The sequence below is a fragment of the Lissotriton helveticus genome, chromosome 3_1, assembly GCF_964261635.1.
Source record: "Lissotriton helveticus chromosome 3_1, aLisHel1.1, whole genome shotgun sequence".
NCBI lineage: Eukaryota > Metazoa > Chordata > Amphibia > Caudata > Salamandridae > Lissotriton > Lissotriton helveticus.
In genome coordinates, this window is record NC_136061.1 from 740,503,291 (window position 1) to 740,525,388 (window position 22,098).

General features: G+C 42.9%; 1 protein-coding gene across 1 annotated transcript in view; it reads right to left on the reverse strand.

Annotated features, from left to right (window-relative positions):
* PARVA (parvin alpha) overlaps window positions 1-22,098 on the reverse strand; it is a 267,872-nt gene that overhangs the window by 155,420 nt on the left and 90,354 nt on the right. Inside the window, exons 2-4 of the mRNA XM_078680922.1 lie at window positions 14,644-14,733; window positions 14,492-14,562; window positions 12,423-12,525 (exon numbers count right to left, since the gene is read on the reverse strand). Of these exons, the coding sequence (XP_078537048.1) occupies window positions 12,423-12,525; window positions 14,492-14,562; window positions 14,644-14,733 (264 nt within the window). The remainder of the gene's footprint in view (window positions 1-12,422; window positions 12,526-14,491; window positions 14,563-14,643; window positions 14,734-22,098) is intronic.

Below are 22,098 nucleotides of genomic sequence, written 5' to 3' on the forward strand. Positions count from 1 at the left end.
CCCGTGGTTTTGGCACCTGAAAGAGGAGGCTGCTGCAGACAAACAGGCCCTTTGTGGAGGGGGGACTGCAGGACACACACGCTTTCTTCCAAGGGGGAAATTTTGCAGCTTCCCCGTTCCCTGTGAGGTATTTAAATGTCTTGAGCCCGGAGTGGCAGAGTTATTTAGCTTTTATGCGCAAGTAGACATGTGTTTTTCAAAAGTAGAATCGCTTTTTGCACTTCACAATGGATTTTCACTCATAAAAAGAAATACACATCCAAAGATTTATGCCTGAGTAAACGTGCTGCTCCCAGTAGCAATGAGTGGGAGGAGCACTGGGCGTAAATGTCTGGGCATTTGGGTACACCCCCAAATAAATACTTTTTTATTTGTGCAGTTTTATATACCAAAGTCCTGAAATTATTGAAGCGCCTTACATGAGCACTAGTTACATTACACAAGGGCACGTTCATTCTTCAGTGGGCACGGGGGGAATTTAGTGATTTGCCCAGGATCACAGGATGTTGAGCCGAGACTTATACCTTGTTCCCAAGGTCTAAAGTCGGCAGCGTTGGCCGTTAGGCCACATACTTTGGTGGGCATTCGCATGTGCTTAAAGCTCCCTGCCCATGGGACAGGCCAGAAATTTGGCAAAGGTTTGAGATTTACTCTTGTCAAAAGCACGGGGAAATCTCTTTCCAGTGTGGGAAGGACAGAGCAACTCTAAAATCGGTGGCGGTGTAGGGGAGCAGTTTTTTCCATGTGGAAGAAATGTGCTCCAGAGAGAGGGGAAAAGGGGAAGGAAGGTATCTGCACAGAGAAGAAAGCATCCTCCACCTCCATGCACAATTATACATTGCAAACAATTGCGCAGGCAGAAATGACTTGTCACGTGAGCAGAAAGAAATGTACAACTTACCCCAGAGCTCAGCTGAAAACCTTGGACTGTCACAGTCTGGCAGGCATAACCATGCAAATCTTTGTCAATTCCAAAAATCCAGAAATCTGTATTGACGCAGTGTTGGAAATCTATGCATTTTTTAAAAACCTTTTCTGTGAATGGGTCCACACTTTTTGTAGACCTTTTGATTTAACCCAAAAAATATTTATAGTATGTTTACGAATAGACACCTTTTAGCCTGCCCTCTTCAACCATTGGCATATTGGGCCATTACCATTTGCCTTTTGCCAACGGGAGCATACAACATGGGGCAAAGGGAGAGCTCACTTTAGCCGTTGGATGCAATCATTGTGAGTTACTTCCTGTAGCTTGTACACAGCAGATTGAAAAAACAAATAACCCCTTTTTATGCTAGGGTGTCCTTGGTCAATTTCTGTTTTTAAAGTTTTCTTACTTTTTAATTTTTTTAAAGAGAGTTATTTTTCATTTTGCAAGGGCCTTGCAGCTCCCCAGGCACTTCTACCATACCCGAGTTACTGCTTGCAGTGCGCTGCCTCCCATATGAGCACTGTAGGCCAACGTCATAACTACTGGTAGGGTGGGTGATCCTGAAATGTGACAAATAAGGGATATTGCGGCCTACTGGTCACCTAACGTTATATTCCTGATCCTTCTTAAACAAACTTAACGGAATTTTTCAATTCACCACATAACCAGAGCCCACCAATAATGAGCATGACAAAGAGCCGCTCACCTTGTTTGAGAGCAAAATCATACAGAACTGTGTGGAAAAACTTCACCTTCATCACAAATCCTATATTCTAAACAGTGCCACTGGAAATATAAGGGACAAGTTATGCAGCAGGGTTGACTAAAATATGCGGACAGAAAAGGTAAATTATGCTGCGTAATGTGGCAAATTTTTTCAATATATTACTTATTTATTTTGTCATTTTTACAAATGTCTTGATTAAGGTTTCCCCTCACTAGTACCGGTTGAATACCCAAATAGGACAATAAGCTACTAAAGGTGACCAGGCAATCTTTGCGTATGGTCTATCACAGTGTGGCAATACATGTTGCTGCATTATTTATTTATTTATTTATTTATTCCATTTGTATGGCGCAACAGCTACCCTGAGGGTTTCCCAGCGCCTTGGATCAAAACAATTCCAGAGGGTCATAGATTCATGGTATCATTCTTGGTTGAAAAGCCATGCCTTGACACCTTTCCTAAATATCATATAGTTAGGTTCAAGGCGCAGATTGAGCGGAATTGAGTTCCATAGTACTGGCGCCAAGTATCCAAAGGAGCGTCCTCCTAGTCTTGCACGCCTGAATCTAGGAACATCAAATTTCTCCTGATGGATAGATCGGAGATTCCGGGTCGGGATGTATTTATGGGCCAGTTTGCACAGATAGGCTGGTGCTTCTCCTATGTTTATTTTATACATGAAACATAGCGCCTTGAATTTAACTCTGTTGCCCATCTTGAGCCAATGTAAATTTCGTAGATGTTCCGATATATGTGCTCGCCTAGGTAGATGGAGAAGTATCCTGGCTGCTGCATTTTGCACGACCTGAAGTCGGCGTATAATTTTGATGTTACCGTAGTCCAGCCTTGACCCAATCAATGCTTGCACTACAGTTCTCTGTGCCCCTTCCGGGAGTTGCCACAAGATTTTTCTCAACCATTTGAGAATGGCAAAGCAGACTGATGCTGTTTTAGTGACCTGGGTACGCATTGTCAATTTGTCATCTATTATGACTCCTAAATTACGAGCTGACGTGACTGCTCTCGGGAGAGGCCCCATTTCAGTAGGCCAGTGAACTGGACCCCAAAGATCTTTCTGGTTCCCGAAAATGAGCAGTTCGGTTTTGTCTCCATTCAGTTTTAATTTCTTGGAGTGCATCCATTGCGCCATGCTCTGTAAACCGGAGTGAAGGGAAGAGGGAGTCTTTTTATCGGTTGATGACAAAGAGAAGACTAGTTGTGTATCGTCTGCGTAGGAAAAAATTGTCAGACCAAATCTGTCAGCTATGCACGCAAGAGGGGCAATATAAATATTAAATAACAGGGGGCTCAGGATTGACCCTTGAGGAACACCATGCGGAGAAGTTAAGATCTCGGAGGTGTTATTTTTGGAAAATACCTGGTAAGACCAGTCAGCTATGAAATTTCCAAGCCACCTCAGTGCTGTCCCCTTTATCCCTATTCCCTCTAGGGTTTCTAGTAGTGTTTCATGGGATATAGTGTCAAATGCGGCACTCAAATCTAAAAGAATGAGTGCCGCCGTGCCCCCCTGATCTAACGTTTGACGGATCACCTCTGTGACTCCCAGTAGGGTGGATTCGGTCAAATGCCCTACTCTGAATCCTGACTGCGATGGATGTAGTAGCTTGTTGGTGGTTATGAATTCCCCCAGTTGCTTGTTTACGTGCCTCTCTAAAAATTTTGAAAACAAAGGGAGCAATGATACTGGTCTGAAGTTCGACAATATCTCTGGGTCACTGTTTACTTTTTTCAACAGAGGTACTACCATCGCGTGTTTCCATGCAGCCGGCAGTGTCGCTTCCTCTAGTGATGCATTTAGTAGTACTCTAATGACGTTAAGTATGTCAGGGTCAAGTTGTTTAAAGAAGCCAGCTGTGATGGGATCCTTTGGGGAACCAGATTTAATACTGTTGAGCGTTTCTGCAAATGACTGTTGGTCTAAAGGATGCCAGCTAGACAGTTGATTCCCAGGAGGGTCTATTCTTACCCTGGAACTCGTGGTTCTACTCGGGGAGGGATGTGAGACCTCCTCATTGCCAAGGGATAAGTGAATGTTAGCTATTTTGTCACTAAAAAATTGCGCAAGGTCATTACACTGTGATGTGGATAGCGTTGGCGGTTCTGGTTGATGAGCGGCCCCTGCTAGATCCTTTAGAACCTTAAATAGGGTTCCAGAATTATTTTGTGCTTCTAGAATAGTACTTTTTGTAAACTCTCCTTTGGTTATTTTACATAACAGATGGAATGTCTGCAAAGCTTGTTTATAAGTTTCTTCTTTTCCACATCATAGTCTTTCCTCCAATTTCTCTCAAGTTTTTTATATTTACTTTTTTCTATTTTTAGCCTTTCGGAAAACCATGGGACAGGGGGTCTCCCCGAGTTCCGTTTGCTCCTTGAGAGTGGAATGGTAGACTCTACAGCTTTGGTTAACCATTGTGTGATTTTGTCCTGATCTCTTACTTTGAGGTCATCTAAATTTAGATGGGGCTTCGATTTATGTAATTGGGAGTTCAGGTCTTCTATCTTCAGTTTTTTCCAGCTTCTAAAATAAGAGTTCTTAGATCTAGTTATAGCTTTATTATCTGTTAGCCTGACATTGAAAATGGTCAGATAGTGGTCGGACCAAATTACAGGTAATGCTGGCTCACAAGTAAGGCCCTCAAAATTTGCAAAGATCGAATCTAATTGATGGCCCGCTGTATGAGTGGGGCCTGAATTGCATAAATGTACATTAAGGGCTTCCAAATCAGTTAGGAAATTCTGAACCAGTGGGCAAGTATGGTCCTCGAAATGTAAATTCAGATCTCCTAAAATCGTAAAGATGGATGCTTCTAATAGCAAAGGGGTAATAAATTCCGGAAAGGTTGCCACCCAATCTCTGGCGGCTCCAGGAGGGCGATATACCAAATTTCCGGTAAAAGTGGATTGAGGAGATAAAGCAAGTTTAAAAAGTCCAGCTTCACAGTTGGCAAGTGATAGATCTTCCCATTTGCACGAGTATTCTTTTTTAAAAATGATACCTATGCCTCCCCCAATTTGGTTTACCCTATCTCTTCTAACTAGGAGATAGTTTGGTGGTAGGGCTATAGCAATATCGGGACCCGAACCAGCGTTAAGCCACGTTTGAGTTAAAAACAGAGCGTCTGGTTTGATAACCATTAACAGATTAAATATATCCTCCTTATGTTTCGAAAGGGATCTGCAATTAATGGTGATAAATGTGAATTGTCTGGTTACCTCATTCTTCATCTCATTATCAGTATGGTTTGATCTGCCCAAGCTACAAACCTTTTTTTGGCTAAAATCTGTAAATCATTGAGCAGATGCTTGATTGTGTGGTAGATTTATAATTATGTGGAAAACGCAGCGGCTACAGAATTGCAATCTTCAAGTGGCCCTGGTATAAGCCTCACAACACTCTTTCAAACCCCTCACACATCCACATATTAATCTGGCCTAAGTAAAAACACGACACATCCAATCTACCGACTGACACTTGCCCAGTCATTCCTTGTGAACACTAGTGGTCACCCTAGCCCGGTATATCGTGGAGATGCTAGATACTTCCCCGAAACAGGGTTATGTTACCAGGGCCTTCTAAACAGGCTTTGGTTGCAGTCAGAGCTTAATTTGTAAAATATTAACTGCAGTCCCCAAAGTTTTTCGTAGTACCCAATCCTTGGCGCTACTGAATGCCAGGGTTACCAATTATCAGTTGACACTGGTTCTTATACCACAAAAGGAGGATGCACCTATTAAGCTCCTAAGGATGAGAGACTGAGTCAGCCCCACCAGGATGTAGCTCAGTGGCCTTCATGTTACTGATAGATCTCTCCACAGGGGCACTCAGCCAATTGGGGTACCTTACAAGACATTTTACCATCTACCTATTGCACCCCCATCTTTCCTAGTCTATGAATGCGGACAGTCTCTGCCAGGTTAGGTGTGCAGGTCTGTGGAAACAGTTTCAAGGGTGGATGGTGACTTTGTTCCATATAATCAGCTGTGCACTGTCTGCAGCATGGCCCAGTGCTGCTTCTGTCAACACCACAGAGAAAAGAACACATGGGCGGTGGTGCATGTGCTTGCCAGCTGTGCTGGCTCCTGCACGCCTGCAACACACACTGTGCACCGCTAATACTGAGCTTTTACAAAACATAACATAATCTATCCCTTAGGACCCAAATCATAGATCTATTTATGCGACTGAATGTTACTCATTTTGTTGCCCTTACAAGGATGAAAGGTTGAGTCTCCCCTGCTATGACTCGATTCTATGACTGACAGACTAGTACACACTGATATCCGCAGTAGAAATTAAACTCACAGAGTCTACAACCCAATGACACCCAGACAAAAGACATTTCACGTAAAAGAGGTATTAGCATTGTAAATGACAATTATAATGCCTTTTATTATTGTTATATATGTTAATGATCAAAACAGATAAATAAAAGGCATGGTCATTTACAATGCCAATAGCTTAAACTCTCGCCAATTTGTGAGAACTATTGCATTCCAAATGCTTGGTTTTTTTTTAGTGTTCTTCATCGACCATTTGGTGCCGTGTCCCTCCCTGATGACATCAGATGTATGCCCAGGAAGCTCCATTTCGTGGACGCCATCATCAAATTCTTATCTCCAGTGTCGCTACTTTTGTAACTTTCATCGTGTTAGATTACTGTGTACCCTCCTTGTTGCAAATCTCAGCACTCATTTTCTGGTTGAGGTGGAAGAGTCACATGTGAATCCAGAGAGTCTCCAAACTCAAAACTACCCCTACAGGTAAGTAACCAATTTGTTTGCAGCATGAATCTTTCTGGCGTCACATGTTGTGCATCGATTGTGTAGCGGTATTCTCTTTTACTGCAGTCGGGTGGGTAGAGAACAAATATGTATTTGCAAACAGGGGTGTGAATACGCACCTGTCTCTCCATTCTTTACTGGATGTCTATACAGTTATTTTTGGTAAAGAAGTGTAGTGAGCATCAAATGGCAGACATGCAGAGTAGTTGATTGAGACATTTGCTATGAAGGCCAGTATTGAGACATTAGCTATGACAGATTTGCCCCTTTCTTCCTCGTGGAGTGCACCCTTGGTCTTTCCCCCTATGTAACACCTGCTGCTGTGTGGCACCTTTGTATTGTCTGAACAATTCACCTTGCTATAGTTGGCTTAGTCACCGGTAAACTCTAAGTCACTGAGGTGAAGGAGACAAAGAACTGGTTAGTCTTCCTTATCTGTTTGTTTACTGACTGTAGCACATCACAGCCCTCCTCATGTATTGCTTATGTCCTTGGTCATTCCATTTTCCTTCTTGTGCATATGTAAAGCTCTCTGCTGCCCTCATGGGCATGGTACACACTTTATAAAACATAATAATAAATAAACAATAAATAAGGAGTATTTGTTATCCATTACCACACAACGTAGGCGTATGATATTATTAATGTACCCATGCTACTCATGGGGGATTCAACCTTACAATGAGAACATTGCTGGGACCATTTGGGGTTTACCACCTCTACAAGAGTAACCAAATAACGTAGAACTCTTTAACAAAGATGGGGATCCAAGACTTAACTTTCCAAACATATTGGCTCAAACCCTCAGATTTTTTAGGGAACTGCGAGGGGAACCCATGAACCATTGCATTACATTAGGCAAATAATTTCTCTGGAGCAGCAAATAGTGTATGTACATATAAAAGAAATTGTTAACTACTCCTTTCAGGATGCTTTCATTGCTAGATGGATCGATAAATCCCCAACAGACAAAGCCCTGATAATAGCCTCCTAACCTCCAGCCTAACCCACCAGTAGGGTTCATGGGCCCCTTGTGACTAGGTTAGTCATTAACAGTGTGTCTCACTCCGCCTTCCATTTGTGAGGCCATTTCACAAAGCTTGTCAAAACTCTCCTTGAAGGCAATTGTGTTCTCCTCTATCTTTTGCACTAGTTCAATCCTACTTGCTCTGGAGCGTGAGGTGAAGAGTGACTGAGAAGACTGTAATTCGGTTAGTTCCTGTAGATTAAACAGGCTCTTGTTAATGCACGTCCAAGGGGAAAAACACATTTTACTGTGTTTTCAGTGCCCATGACATTGCCTTTTATTAGGGTTTGCCCCACCCCCAATCTTTTACTGTCCACTGATCTGTAAGAGCTTGAAATAATGTGGCCCAATATTTTAGGCCACTGTCTTCACCTATTGGGATAATACAACCTCTGAGCAGCAGATTTAGGGTTCACATGTTCATTCCCAAAACTATGCAGAGTATGTGGTACTCCACAACTCCGTGTCCAAATGCCTGCAGCTTTATAATTTCTCTCTCCAAACCAATCCACTATGCACCCATTAAGATAAAACTTTATGCCCATCTCCCTCTTTTGGTTCCCACTATTGAAATAGCACATTGTATGGGCTATGTCCAGGAGGGAAGGTCTTCTGTCCCTGGCTCTATGATCTTACTCAGGTTATGCTGTGGCACAAAATGAACCAGTGTGATTTGCCCTCTTGTGGCCTCAGTATGAGTCAGGTGGAGCGGTATCCAGAGGGGCTGAAATCAGGACACTGTGCATGGAGGAGGCCCGGAACTGACGAACAAGCAGAAGTGGCTGGATAAATCCATCCAAAATATTATCCTCGAACCTGGGTCCTTACAATCATAATGGACAGTATTTTGAGTGGAGATACCAACTGGAATCTGTAACTCCACATCAAATACTGCATGACCCATAATGGGGCCTGGTGGGAGGTGCTCATATTCATAGTCTGCTCCAATCTACCAGAGTTTCTCCACTATGTCTTAAATGTATGTATTGCATTCCTGACCAGACCCTCTTCTGTATGAGTACTATTTGTAAGAACAAATGCTGTATCACTGTAACAAGGTTGATTTCGAAAACATATTACATTTGTACTCATATTTAGCTCTGTCATGTCTTCTCTCCATTTCATCCTTAACATGAAGACTCTAGAACTCATCCTACAAACAAAAGGGCTAAAACATACACAAGTACGATGAGAACATATACATCTTTCTTAAAATATCAAAAATATACTATATCTCCTCCCTTGAAAACATCATGGAAAATCTTTTGAAATTGATTAATACATTTTCCCTCCAACTTGTCCTCATCAAAACTGAATTTGTCCTCCTCTACTTACAAAACCACCCACCTCCAGTCCACTACTGGCTTCCAAGTCTAATCGACCTAGACATAGCTCTCACCTTTATCCCCTCAAGAAAATCCCTAGGATTAACCATTGAGCAGAATATCTCCATGAACTCTTAATTCACCCCAAAAACAGCCTAATTGCAAGTCCAACTTTTAAAAAAAAGTCAAAACCGTCCATCCTAGCCAAAGACTTCAGGTCTGGTCCAAGTCTGTGCCCGGTCACACCTTGGTGGCTGGCCTTTCCAAAACTGCACTTGTCCATCGTAGTGCCATCATACATATGGCAGCAAATCATCATGTACAGTGCACAAAGTGATACACTTTGAATGACCCTCCTACCCACCACCAGAAGAAACGGAAAGAAACACAAGACTAATCCTAGAAATCCTGATAGAAAAGAGACACACATTCTGAACCAGGCTTTTTCTTCCCTGGCTCCATGATTTTGGAATGATCTGCTTGAGGACATAAGACTCAACACCAACCTACCATCATTCAAAGCTCATCTCAAGACCCACCTATTCAGAGCCCATCGGTAAGACTCTTCTCCGACCCTCTTGTTTCATCCCTTTGTTAATATTTACCCGGTTTATACTATGCTACCTTATTCGTAACTACTTTTTTGCTCTCCTCTGGTGACCTGTCAAACACCAACCGAGCTATAGCACTTACAGACACTAATTCTGAATTATCATTTGGAGCTCTATATTTGTTGACCAGAATGTCAGAATTAGTCGGCTAAGAGTAAGGCTTCTTGCACACCACACCAACCCAGTGAGACACATGAATATAGTCCATTCACTATCAAGGAAACCTGAATTCACATACAAAAACCCCCAGAAATGCACACTATCTTGATAATGCTTCTTTCGTTGATACTAGGGAGAAATCAGTAATCCCTTCTAGAAGCATTTAAGGCATGTGATCACCTAGTATTTGAATAAACTACTGCATACAAATCATATTGCAGTGTGCAAAGCTCAGGGTTCCTATTAAACCTTTTACATAAACTATTAATTTGTAAGAAACATCACACATTCCATTTCACAACGTTTACAATTTCTATTTCTTAAATATATGAATGAATTTCCATAATAAACCTCTGAATCACGTCCTAGAGGGTGTTGCAGTCCACCAAAACAAAATGAATTATAATTTAATGCAAGTATATAGCACCAAGAGATAATGGAGAAGCCTTCTTGCAACTCTGCGTTGTTTGGGTAGTAGGTGCAATGTGATGTGTGAAGGCACCTGAGCAAATGTTATTAGGTCATACTTTGAGGCGTGCATTTCGAGGATGCCAGGCAACTCATTTGAGGCTGGTAATGTTACGAGGAGGGCGAGTGGTTGAATACTTAACAAGGCAGCTTTGGGTGTGCTAGGGAGAAGCAAGCTGCACAGATATCAAACTACTGAAATGAGAAGCATAGTTTGTAAAGAAACAGAAAATAAGTAACAAGAATGAGCAAAGTTAGTAGGTCTCACCTGTGGGGCCGATTTGCTTTGCATTTGTAATTATTAGCTCTAAATATTTCCAACAAATAATGTTTGTTATCCAGTTATATCAAAGTACTCAAAACACTCCTAAAGTCAAAAGGCCTAGCTTTTTCTAGTCAAAGGTTCGTTGTCATCTAATATGTCTGGATGCAATACCGGAAAGCTCATAAAGGGTACCCTAAATGCTGATCAAGCAGCATGATGTGCAGCACATAGGAGTACAGTTCACATGTTTTATGCCATGCTCCTAATTACTTAGGTCATGCCCCTTTAAGAGGTCCACAATATTTCTTTTGTCTAAACTTAGCTAAAATCTGTCTTGTAGTTGAGACCCAAACAATTTGGTATTGTAAAACTGTGGAGTCCTGGGAGTCAAATCTGAAACTTGTGGAGCACTGAGAAGCAGTGACCACTATGTTCCTCTGATGCACTAACTTTACAGCGTATCAGGCAGTGGCAGTTCCTCCGCTGAGGCGAAGGATCATTGCCCCACTGCTCTCTGAGCAGTGTACAGAAGGAAAAATAAAATGATAACACAATGTTATTATCATTTTATTTTTTGTGAGGGATATGGGCCAGATTATGGCAGGGCTGGTGTCACATGGAGTAGGAGTGGTTGGTGCACCATAAGTGGGCATGACAGTTTGTCTGGGCATCTCGAGTCAGCCAAACAGACATGTGCACTTAGCATTTCTCCAACTGTCTGTGTAGCACTGCCGGTTGGCGAACTGTCCAGGGCACCCAAGCACTGCCTGAGTGGGCAAACAGGCCACCCAGATCAATCATGATGCTGCTGTCCTGCTGGGCGACAGCAGCATCGTAATTGACTTCGGGGAATCTGGGAGCCTGCGTGCTTCTGTGGTGCAAGGTGTCAGGAAGAGAAGAAGAGAGGACGGATGGGTGGCAACAATTCACAGGTATTTGATCTTTTTTATTTTTTCAACCCCACTACCCCACAACCCCTGTTCTGTAGCAGACGCCACTGGTATCAGGTAAACTGATGACAGAGAAATGGAGTGGGCAGGGCAGAAGCACACAGACACGACAGTGAGCGCATCATGGAGCGTGGTAGGGGGAAAAGAAGCACACTAGAGAGACAGATGCACTCTTGTGAAGAGCTTAAAAGAAGAAAAGTAGCGCCTGAAAAATGAGCAATGGAAGGACACAAGTCAATCTTTTATCCTCCAAGGGTGGGCCAACCACAATAAGCGGAAGGAAAGCCACATAAGCTGACAAATAAGAAGAAAGCAAATGATAATGAGTGTAGCCAACCAATGGGAAGCAATCTGAGGACTCTAAGCTACTAGAATCTACAAATACATCTTGCAGCATGCACGGTCTAGATGGTGAGACCTAAAAAGGTTTCTGCACAGTAGCACCATCAGCCTCTACCTAACGCACAGTTATAAGTAGGAAAAGCATCAGGCAAGCTCTGTCCATTCCACGAAGAAGTCAATGATCAAAGGAAAGACTGGACAATGGATGATATTCAAAAACGACCCATGTAAAAAGAAGGGAAAGATAGAGGGTTCAGAAAGCAGGTTTAACTAGAGAATGCTTCTCTCTTTTCTTGATCACAGTGCAGAAAAACAACAAGCAAGTATTCTAGACTTTTCTTTAGGCAAGTAGGAAGCTGAAAAATACATGAGCATTCCATAGTCCATAGAGGCATATATGGTAGTAGGCATGGCAAGATATTTGTCCTTAACATTTTGAGAAAATCACGAGAAAGTCCTGAAAAGATTACCCCTTGTCCCACAGAAATAAGGAGAACGATAACTGATGCAAAGTCACTCATTACACTCAAGACCATTTACTAATGGTCGATGTACATAAGTAAACAAATACAGTCAAAAACAAAAGGTTTGCATAGGAGACGAACAAACCGAAAGGAAATAAATGTACCTGACATCGAGCACCCTTCCCCTTATGCTTAACTATACGCACGCCCTTTTCATTAAGCAAATGGACTTTTAGAGGACTGTAGTGGTAAAAGTACTTGTTAATCAGCGTGAGGAAAAAGTGAGCGTACATTTTCAGCTACATGAAGTGGCATCTGTGAGTAACAATTTGCAGGATTTTTCTTACCAAATAGTTTCTGTAGGACTTGCCCATCGTACATATCCTCTGCTAGATCCTTTACGATTATTCTTTCTCCTACGAGAGTATCATTAATCCAGTCTATTAATACCTGCAAATAAGTTCAAGAAGGTGCAGATAAAGTAAGCCTGAATAACTAAATATGACCATCAAGCAAGTACAAGGTAAATATGTATTTTCAGCACAGTTATTTAATTAAGTGTAGTAGAAATTTCAACCACAAGTCGCAAACCCTCACTAAGGTCGCTTGTGTATTCTCGTCATGTACCGAGGAATCTATAGTAATTGACTGATTAGGGTCCAAGGAAAGAAAGAGACCCTCTCCCAAGAGGTTTGCTTTCTTGGACCCCCACAGCAGGTCCTTCTGCACTGTCTCTATAATTGCAACCTTTGCCCGCTAAAGTCTGGTGTGATAGGAGCTGCTCCATTGTTTTCTGCACCTTCTGTTATGAGTAGGGGTCAAGACAGGAAAGGGAATAGACTGTGCTTTGGAGTTTGCGTTCATAATACGTCACTTAATGGCCCAACCTTTAGAGGTTTTTGACAATGGGAGATGCGTGATGTGCTAAATGATTTTCACTCCACTTTGGAGCTATGAAGATGCTGGGAGTCTCTCATAAAAGGCACACGCCTGTGCCTTTATGTATGAGGTGTTAGGCAGGAGCTGGGGACTTTGCAAAGTGAGTAGAGGATGTGCGATAAACACTGAGAGCTTGTGAGCGAGAAGCCAAATCATTATGTTGCATTGATTAAAAAGCACAAACATGATGACACAAAACAGAGGTTGTTTGTTTACTACTCACTGAGCCACCATGGAGTACTATTCACTGGAAGAGTGATTGTAGAAACACGGAGTGAAGATCTCAATGCACATGAGCACAGAAGAGAGTCTTCCATCCATACATGTTTTTTCTAACATGTGTAAAAAGTTAAAGTACTGTTTAAGCATGGTCTTTCAAAATATATTAATACTTCCAAGGAGTAGGTTTATTATCCTGGCGGAATCTGGTGGGGGTTTTGCTTTTAATGCAGCGAAGTTTTATGTAAAACCTTGATCCACAGAATTGCATTTCATTGTCTCCAATTTAAAGCTCCTTTCTGATTAGGAGAAGCTCTGAGGTTTTATTGATTGGCGTTTCTGGTCACCCAGTTCCTTACATCACTAAACTGTAGATTCATACCATCTTTCTATTGAGTTACAGGTTTCTTCTTTCTGAAGAGTAGGACAGAAGTGGTTTATGTTTGGTGCACAAGACCACGATAGTAAGTCCTCGATTTGTGTTTTACAAGATGTACATTCAAGATGATCTGGCCCCAGCAATCCAAGGCCTTATTTTTCACTAATTGTCATTATGTGCTCAAGAATTTTGCTTAGATATTCACGTCTTCCATCACTTTCTTTTTGATCAGGATCTTGACATCACGAGAGCCACCAGGCTTGCAAACAATCAACATGTTCTGGCGTGAATGTGGGCAAAGAGGCAAATGGAGTCTAATTCCATCACCCATCATAGAAAGAAATCATGGACTTGCATGTTGGCCAACTGCTTCCTTGTTCCATAGCAAGGAATTTTGTTTTCTACGTGAATTTCTTTTACTTGAACTCATTAGGCTAGTGGCGGTTTCCCAAGATTATAGAGACTCAAGTTGCACCCCACCAATAAGAATCAATACGGTTGGTATCTGTCTGAAGTGACTTCTCTTCCAGTTCAAAAAGGATAGGACTAAGCACTTGGGGCTTGACTTTTCTTTTTGTAGTGGGCCTGCATCGACTTGGTCTACGGGAATACACAAGGCAAAGTCTGAGGTCACTGAATGTCATACATACACATTCTCAATGATTAACAATTAAGTGATCGATTCTATCATTTGGGATGTCTATGTGAGAGGGAGACTGATATCAATGTCAAGCAAATAAATAAAACAGATCACAAAATAGTTGATTATACTGAAAAGTAATAGGATACGATCAATAGGAAACATTCTTCTTCAATGTCTTGCATAGAAAAGCTAAAACTCTGAATGGGTTATCACTGTGACATAATGACTTTACCTACCTTTATAAGTTCTTGTAATTTGGGGTCATTTCTTGAAACTGGAACAATCATTGTTCTAACTTCATTTTCCTCTTTAAAGAAATGAAACAGAGTATTAATAGATGCTTCTGCTGTGTTTAGGTCAATACTTCATGGGCTGTTTAACGCCTCACCTAGCATGGTATCCTCAGGATCTAGTTCAAATGGAATTGGACTCAGAGGCAAATTGATGGCATTGATCCCTTCTTCCTGGAGTTCGGACACTAGAAAACAGAAACAAGAGAGAACGTTTACAACATGGCTTTAAAAACGCAGTGGATGTTGGTCAATTTACAGGATCGACATTCACAAATTCGCTGTTCCAACTACAATATCTTCTCTATTACATTGTGTTTTAATTATATAACATTTATGAACCTAGCACATCAGGAGTGTAAACCTCACCATTGAGTCAGCAAGAAATAGGAATACATATTTTATAGCACTGGAACTAACATCGTACCAATCGCCATCCATGGGTAGTTATCCTATACTTGGTGTTTCAGAACGCAATAAACTTGGAGAGTCAGCCTTAAAATAAATATAGAGAACTAGAAAAACATTTTCTTGCTAAATTATCTTTTAGAATGATATAGTGGCAGCCCGTTGAGCATGGAAAGGAGTTTCATTGACCCCCATCTGTAACATTAAAGAAAACTCAGCAATAAACTCCATCTACCTCAGTCAACAATTTATATCCTGCCCCAAACAAAAAATCAGATGCTCCTTCACACACACTGTGGACTGCTCATTGAGCAGGGAATTAGGTTCATTTCAGCCTGTCCGCTTCATAAAAGAACTCTGGGCAACAGGCTCCATGTACATCAGCACTATTCATATTCAGCACCCCCAGACAGAATCTCATATGTTGCTGCTCATAACCAGTTGAGAAGTGGAAGTCTATTAAAAGGGACGCAGACATGGACTCCCCTCGAACCTGGAGCTACGATGACCACGAAAAGCAGAAATAAATTATGCTCCTCTTGTACTAAGGCTTTTCCTAGCCGTCCCGCTCCAGGGTGGCCATTTGTACTATGCATGTGCTAAGGCTATGCCACATTTTCATTATATCTTGAAAAAACACATTTGGATAAATAGATCCTTAAGGGACATCAAATACATTAGGTGTGGTTATTCTGAAAATCTGACATGAATGTGGTCTACAAAAAGAGCAAGGTTGGAGACTCTTTGAGATCAGAAAGATACCAGTAGGAATGTCACTGCCCCGTCAACCTTTACTCCCTCTCAGTACAGTATGACAATATACTAGTGAAATACAGAATGCACTTTTGTAATTGGTTCCCCCCAAAAATTTGCAAATCACAAAGTACTGCTACACGTTGCAATTAAATAGCTTACATTCAGAAGAAGCTTGTGGGCAGCTTGTGTGTCACAGCAAATCAGTAATACAACACTTTGGAAAGCATTGTCGTTGAACTGAAGCTCACAAACACATTTAAATTGACTCACATAAACTTGAAAAGTTTAAGGTAAATGTCAACACTGGAGAATTAGAAAACGAAGTCTCGATTTCCACAAGCAACCAAAGTATGTAAAAAGGACTCCACTACTTGCATTAGTTTGCTTGTGAATGTTTCAGTCTGTGGATTTACATATACCAATTTTATTTGTTGTCATTATTTTAGATGGAACGCACGATAAAAGACAGGGGAACAAGTACATCCTAAACAACGACAATATTTTTCATTGTTGTTTTAATTACATCTGTGCTAAAATCTCTGAATTGATTGTCCTCTAGTACTTCTACCTGCTTTCAAAAGGCCTACAAAAAAAGCAGGATATTTATGGCTTCATATGTCAGGCTATAAGCACGGAATCAATCATTCTCTGCATTTGAATTTCTTTGCCCTTTGAACAAAGAAACAACCCAATTTTTGAAAATGTAAGGGAGAGCTTAAAAGAAGTGCTTCAGGACTTGTGTTACCGACTTTAAATGAGGTATATAGACGTCAGAAATGTTATTTATATGCAAGTATCCACTGAATGTTGAATAGCAAACATCTGTTGTTATTGATATGCGCATCTTTGACATTTTTGGCATGCTGAGTCCATCCTACCTAGCTCGAGCCACACACACATCCATAGTGAAATTGTCCACATCCCCAAAGTTAGTAATTTTACATCTCCATATGAGTCTGATGGGGACACATTTGTGACAAATACCAGTGCAAATATTTTCAGCGCTCTAGGGAAAATACCATTTTGACTTCTGGAATACCCCAAATGCTGTCAGAAACTCAATTTTGGGCCATTTTTTGTAATCTAGTGCCACCAGAGTTTATTTTCATATATTCAGAATAGCCTGTCACAAGCAGGACCAATGCTCCCATAATGCACTCAAGAGGGGAAGTAGCACTATTTTACAAGTCAAGTTAAAACACACCAATACACACATTATTTGCATGGTAAGACTAAAAAAGTCTCTTTCTTCCAATTTGTTTTATATATTCATTAACTAAATGCTTTGTATGAGAGATGTGCTCTGAGACCAGAACTTCAAGTGCGAGGCATAGTATTTTTTATAAGTTACAGAATAGTATGTGCATCTGTTAGACATGGCATCTTTGGTGTGGTTTCCACTGTCTTTTTGCCTCTACCCCCTGTATTTTTGATTGTCTGCTGGGCTTTGTTTTTGCTGGTCTGTGTACTCTGCTCACTTTACCACTGCTTTACCACTTCTGATCACTGCCAGAGTGCAAGTGCTCACTGTGTAAATTGTGATTACGATTGATTGTCCATGCTAGGCATATTTGATCCAACCGCAAAGGGGAACTATCGGGTTGCGATCAAAAGTTACCATAGGTCCATCCAATCCGAACAGGCAGCTTTCTATGCTCAGAAAATTCGAGAGAGCTCCAATCTGGCTAAGGGCATTTTCTCGATACTCTCGGACCTCTCATCTCAGAAGTCCCCCCCAGTATCTACGATCACATCTGCTGTACAGTGCAAGAACCTTGCCACCTTCTGCGTTAGGAAGGTGGAAAATATTTATAGGTTGTTCCCACCGGCTCAAGCATGCCTAAGTGCTGCTCTTTGCCCCGTAGTACCAGCACACTGGAAGCATTTCCTCTGATCTCTCTAGTTCAGCTGCAAACATTATACGGCAAAATCAATACTGGCTCCCCTTACACCCTTAAGCCAGACTAATTTAGGAAAATCCTACCTGTGCTCCTGGCACCGATGCGCCAGGTGATTAACTGCTCAATTGCCAAGTCAGTCATCCCTAGGGTTTGGAAGCAGGCAAGAGAGGTACCTTTGCTTAAGAAGCCCACCCTGGACCCGGTTAAGCCAGAGAATTTCCGCCCTATTTCCCTTCTGCCCTAGGTGGTAAAGATTATTGAGGTTTATGCCAACTCCCTCCTTACTGATTTTCTAAACACCAATAATATCTTAGACTCCCACCCAGAATGGTTTCTGTATCGGCCACAGCACAGAGTCTGCGCTCCTGTTTGTGACCAAACATCTACGGTTAGCTCAAGATGCTGGGCACATGTCGGCACTGATGTTATTAGATATCAGTGCTGCTTTCGACAAGGTGTCCCACTCTATTCTGCTATAACATCTTGAGTAGGTGGGAGTTGTGGGCAGTGCTCTGGAGTGGCTCTCTTCTATTCTTGAGGGTAGGACATTCCAGATAACAGCTCCCCCTTTCACCTCGGGTATTCATACCACTAAAAAGGGGGTGCCGCAAGGCTCCTCCTTGAGCCCATAGCTGTTTAACTTGTACGTCCAGCCCCCCGCCACAGTAGCCAAAAGCAGAGGTCTGACTATGGTATCCTACGCCAACAAGCAGCTGGTGGTGACAGTCTCAGACGATCCTGCGCTTGACGCTTCTAAGTTCTGTAGAGATCTTGAGGCCATCGCCGAGTGGATGACTACCAACTGTCTCCAACTCAATGCCAGCAAGCCCAAGGTGTTGTTGGCAGGGAGAGACCATGAGCTGTGGAGTGAGTGCTGGTGGCACACAACCTTTGGCACTGCCCCTCCCCCCCGCAAGCAGATGGTCAAGAATCTGGGGATATGGATGGACTAGTCCCTCAGCTTCCAAGTCCAAACTAAAAAGGTGGCAGGGACTGATTTTGGACTACTGCGAGCACTCAGATCGGTGCTGGGCTTTTTTGACGTGTCCACTAGGCTTATCATCATCCAGGCCACGATTCTGTCGGGACTGGACTATGGACTCCAGTTTAATAGCTCCAAAACGGAGGTGCTGCACTGTTCCGTGGATCGCATCCCTCGCCCTTTGCCTATGGATTTTTGGCCTCCTCTCTTCCAGGGTACTGTTGCGGCGGCAGGTTCCGCGCGCAACCTGGGTGTCATGTTTGGACCAAATTTACAGTTGGATGCCTTCGTCAACAAAACAGTTGCTACATGCATGATGTTGCTTCACACTTTGCGTAAAATTCTCCCTATGCTTCCGACTCAAGCCAGACCAGAGGTAGTGCGCAGTATCATCCTCAGCAGGCTTGATTACTGTAATGCACTGCTTCTGGGTGCCCCTGGAACCTTGATTGGTAAGCTGCAGCGCATTCAGAACATGGCAGCTAAGTTGGCCCTTTCTCGGCTGCGCTCAGCTTCCTCTTCCTTGGCGTTAAAAGATCTTCACTGGCTGCCTGTCCACCAGCGTATCGGCTTCAAAGCATCTTGCATAGTCTTCAGGGCCCTCCATGGGCAGGGGCCTGTTCAGTTGCAGGAACATTTTTCATGGTACAAGACAGCCAGACCTTTGCGATCTTCATCAGCATGTCTGGTGGTGGTGCCCAGAATTCAAAGGTTACGGATGGGCGGCCGTTCCTTTGGATACACTGCAGCCAAATTCTGGAACTCCCTTCCCTTGGCCTTAAGGAGTGCTGTTGAACTCACCTCCTTTAAGAAAGGATTGAAATCCTATCTTTTTCCTAGGGCAGTGTAATTTTGCTTTCGTGTGTCAGACCAGGAAGAGTCAAAGCGCCAGGATACCCTCAGGGTGGCAGTTGCGCTATAAAAGTATGGTTACAATGCCAGTTCTTTGTATCTGGGGGCTAACAAAGCAGAAATATTAGGACTACAGAGGGTCCAAAATGTGGCTTCTAGAAACCTTCTTGGTCTCCACAGAGCTTGTTCTGTGACAAATGACATCCACCGATTACACTGGCTGCCAGTGGCTAGGCGGATTGAGTTCAAGGCTCTCTTTATAGCCTTTAAAACCCTGAAATATGCCACCTCAGGAATTCTGGCTAAATTGTTGCTGCCACACAAACCCACGCGCCAACTCCGTTCCACTCAGGGCAACACCTTGTTGTGGTCCGGTAAGGAGGGTGTGCGCAGGGGAACGCTCTTTCCATACCATGGCGGCAATACTCTGGAACTCATTGCCTCATGTACTCTGGAACTCATTGCCTCATGTACAGATCCATGGCCTCAACATCCTTCTGGAATTCAGGAAGGCCATTAAAACGCACCTCTTCCCATTGCCGTAGGTTTGTCTTCCCTCACTCATCCGTTTGTCTGCTGCTTGCGCCGGGACGCCTCTTTGCTGGGGCAGCTGTTGCGCTTTAAAAATGCTATATAACATAACATAACCTTTTATTTACTGGTAGGTTCCTAATAAAGTGCATTGTGTGGGCACAGGCACTGTAAATCAAATGCTGCTAGTGGGCCTTCAGCACTGGTTGTGCAACCCACATGAGTAGCCCTGTAAACCTGTCTCAAGCCTGCCATTGCAGTGTCTGGGACTGCTGTTTTCAACTGCCATGTCGACTTGACAAGCCCAAACCTTTCCTTTTAGTAAATGTAAGGCGCCCATACAGTAGGCCCTAGATGGGAAACATCCTTTACAACGAAACTTTTACAACGCACTACCATTACGACGCAACTTTTACAACGCAAACCATTACAACGCATAGCGCTGGGGGGCGCTCTAGGATAGGGAATGTATTTAATATACTATCCAACACCTTCCCTACTATCCACGGGGACTGGAGTTGGAATAGTAAATTAAATAAATCACTATCCAGCGCCTAAAAGCACTATGCGTTGTAATGGTATGCTATGTAAAAACCGCATTGTAAAGGTAGGCGTTGTAAAAGTATGCGTTGTAACGTCATACATCCGCCCTAGATAGCCCTCTGGTCAGGGTGCAGAGTATGCGAAAGGTAAGATATGTACTGTTGTGTTATACATTTCTTGATAGTAAAATACTGCCAATTTCATTTTTCACTATTGTAAAGACTAGCTCTCCCATAGGTTAGCATCGGAGCTGCCTTGTAACATTTTACAAGTGTAACTTTCAATTGGGAAGAGCTGCCGATTGGGAGTTAGGGCTCCCTTAGCTCAGCATTTAAAAACACATCTCTGATTTTCAAATTGTGCGTTTTAAAATGTCACTTTTAGAAAGTGGGCATTTTCTTACTTTACCATTCTGTGCTTCTGCCTGCCAGTGGAATCAAAGTGTGGTTTTGACAGACAGCTTGGTTGTTTGCGCATTCAATTTAGACAGTCGCACAAAGGGAGCTGAGGTGTGCCCTGCACATCCTGACGGCCCATCATCAGGCTGAAGGGCCTTCCTGAGCTAGAGTGGTAGGAGGAGTTGTCACTGACATCTGACATCTGAATAGGGTTGTGCCTGGCCTCTCACAAGGCTGTCTGTAGTGTATCTGGAGCCACAGCAATATCTTGTGGATAGCAAAGAATTTCCTTTGAAGTACTGGACCTGTAACCCTACATTTTTAGAACACTTCTGGATTGAGGACTCTGCCAAGGAGAAGAGCTGAAGAGCTGTCAGGAGGAGTACTGCTCCTTTGCTGTGTGTTATTGTGCTGGGTTGTCCTGCAGTTGCTGCTTCTGTCTGTAGGAAGTGAAATAACTGGACTTTGCTTTTGAATCCTGCTTTTCCAAGGTTCTCCAAGGGCTTTTGTGTGACTGCCTCCTGTTGGAAGTCTCAGGGTCATCAAATACTTCACCTGAGGCATCCTTAATCTCCACTGCTGTAGATTCTGACCTTCCAAGTGGTGGCAATTCCAGTTCTGTGCTCTTGGAGGTTGACCCTGCTAAAAAAACTGCAAAATTGAGGCATCACCCTCCCAATGCCTGTTTTTATGATGTAAGACTACAGTGTGGGAGAAGTTTCCACGCAATGCTGCTGAGCGGCCAGAGAAATAGATGCAGCATCTGTTCGTGGCCCAAAGAACCGCCTCAAGCCAAGCCCGCGCACTGTCCGAGGCCACCACACTGACTACAACACAAGTCCTGCTGTGTGGCTAAAAGAATCAAAGCATCACCAGTCCATGGCTAAAAGATTTGGCGCAGTGCCTGTTTGCCGCTGCCACCTCGACCTCCAGCGCGTCAGGATTTCCATGCATCGCACCTGTGCACCAAGCTTTCCACACCAACAACAGCAGACCAGAACCATCTTTGGATTTCGATGCCTCACCTCCCCTTACAGACCGGAACCAATGTAATACTTCTTCTGCGTGCAACAGAACTGATGCATCGCTTCTCTAGGGGTTCAGGAATCAGAGCATAGTTGTGTTTTCCGACATTTCCCTCCTCTGCAGCTGTTTTTCCTTAAGGATTTTGACACATCAAAG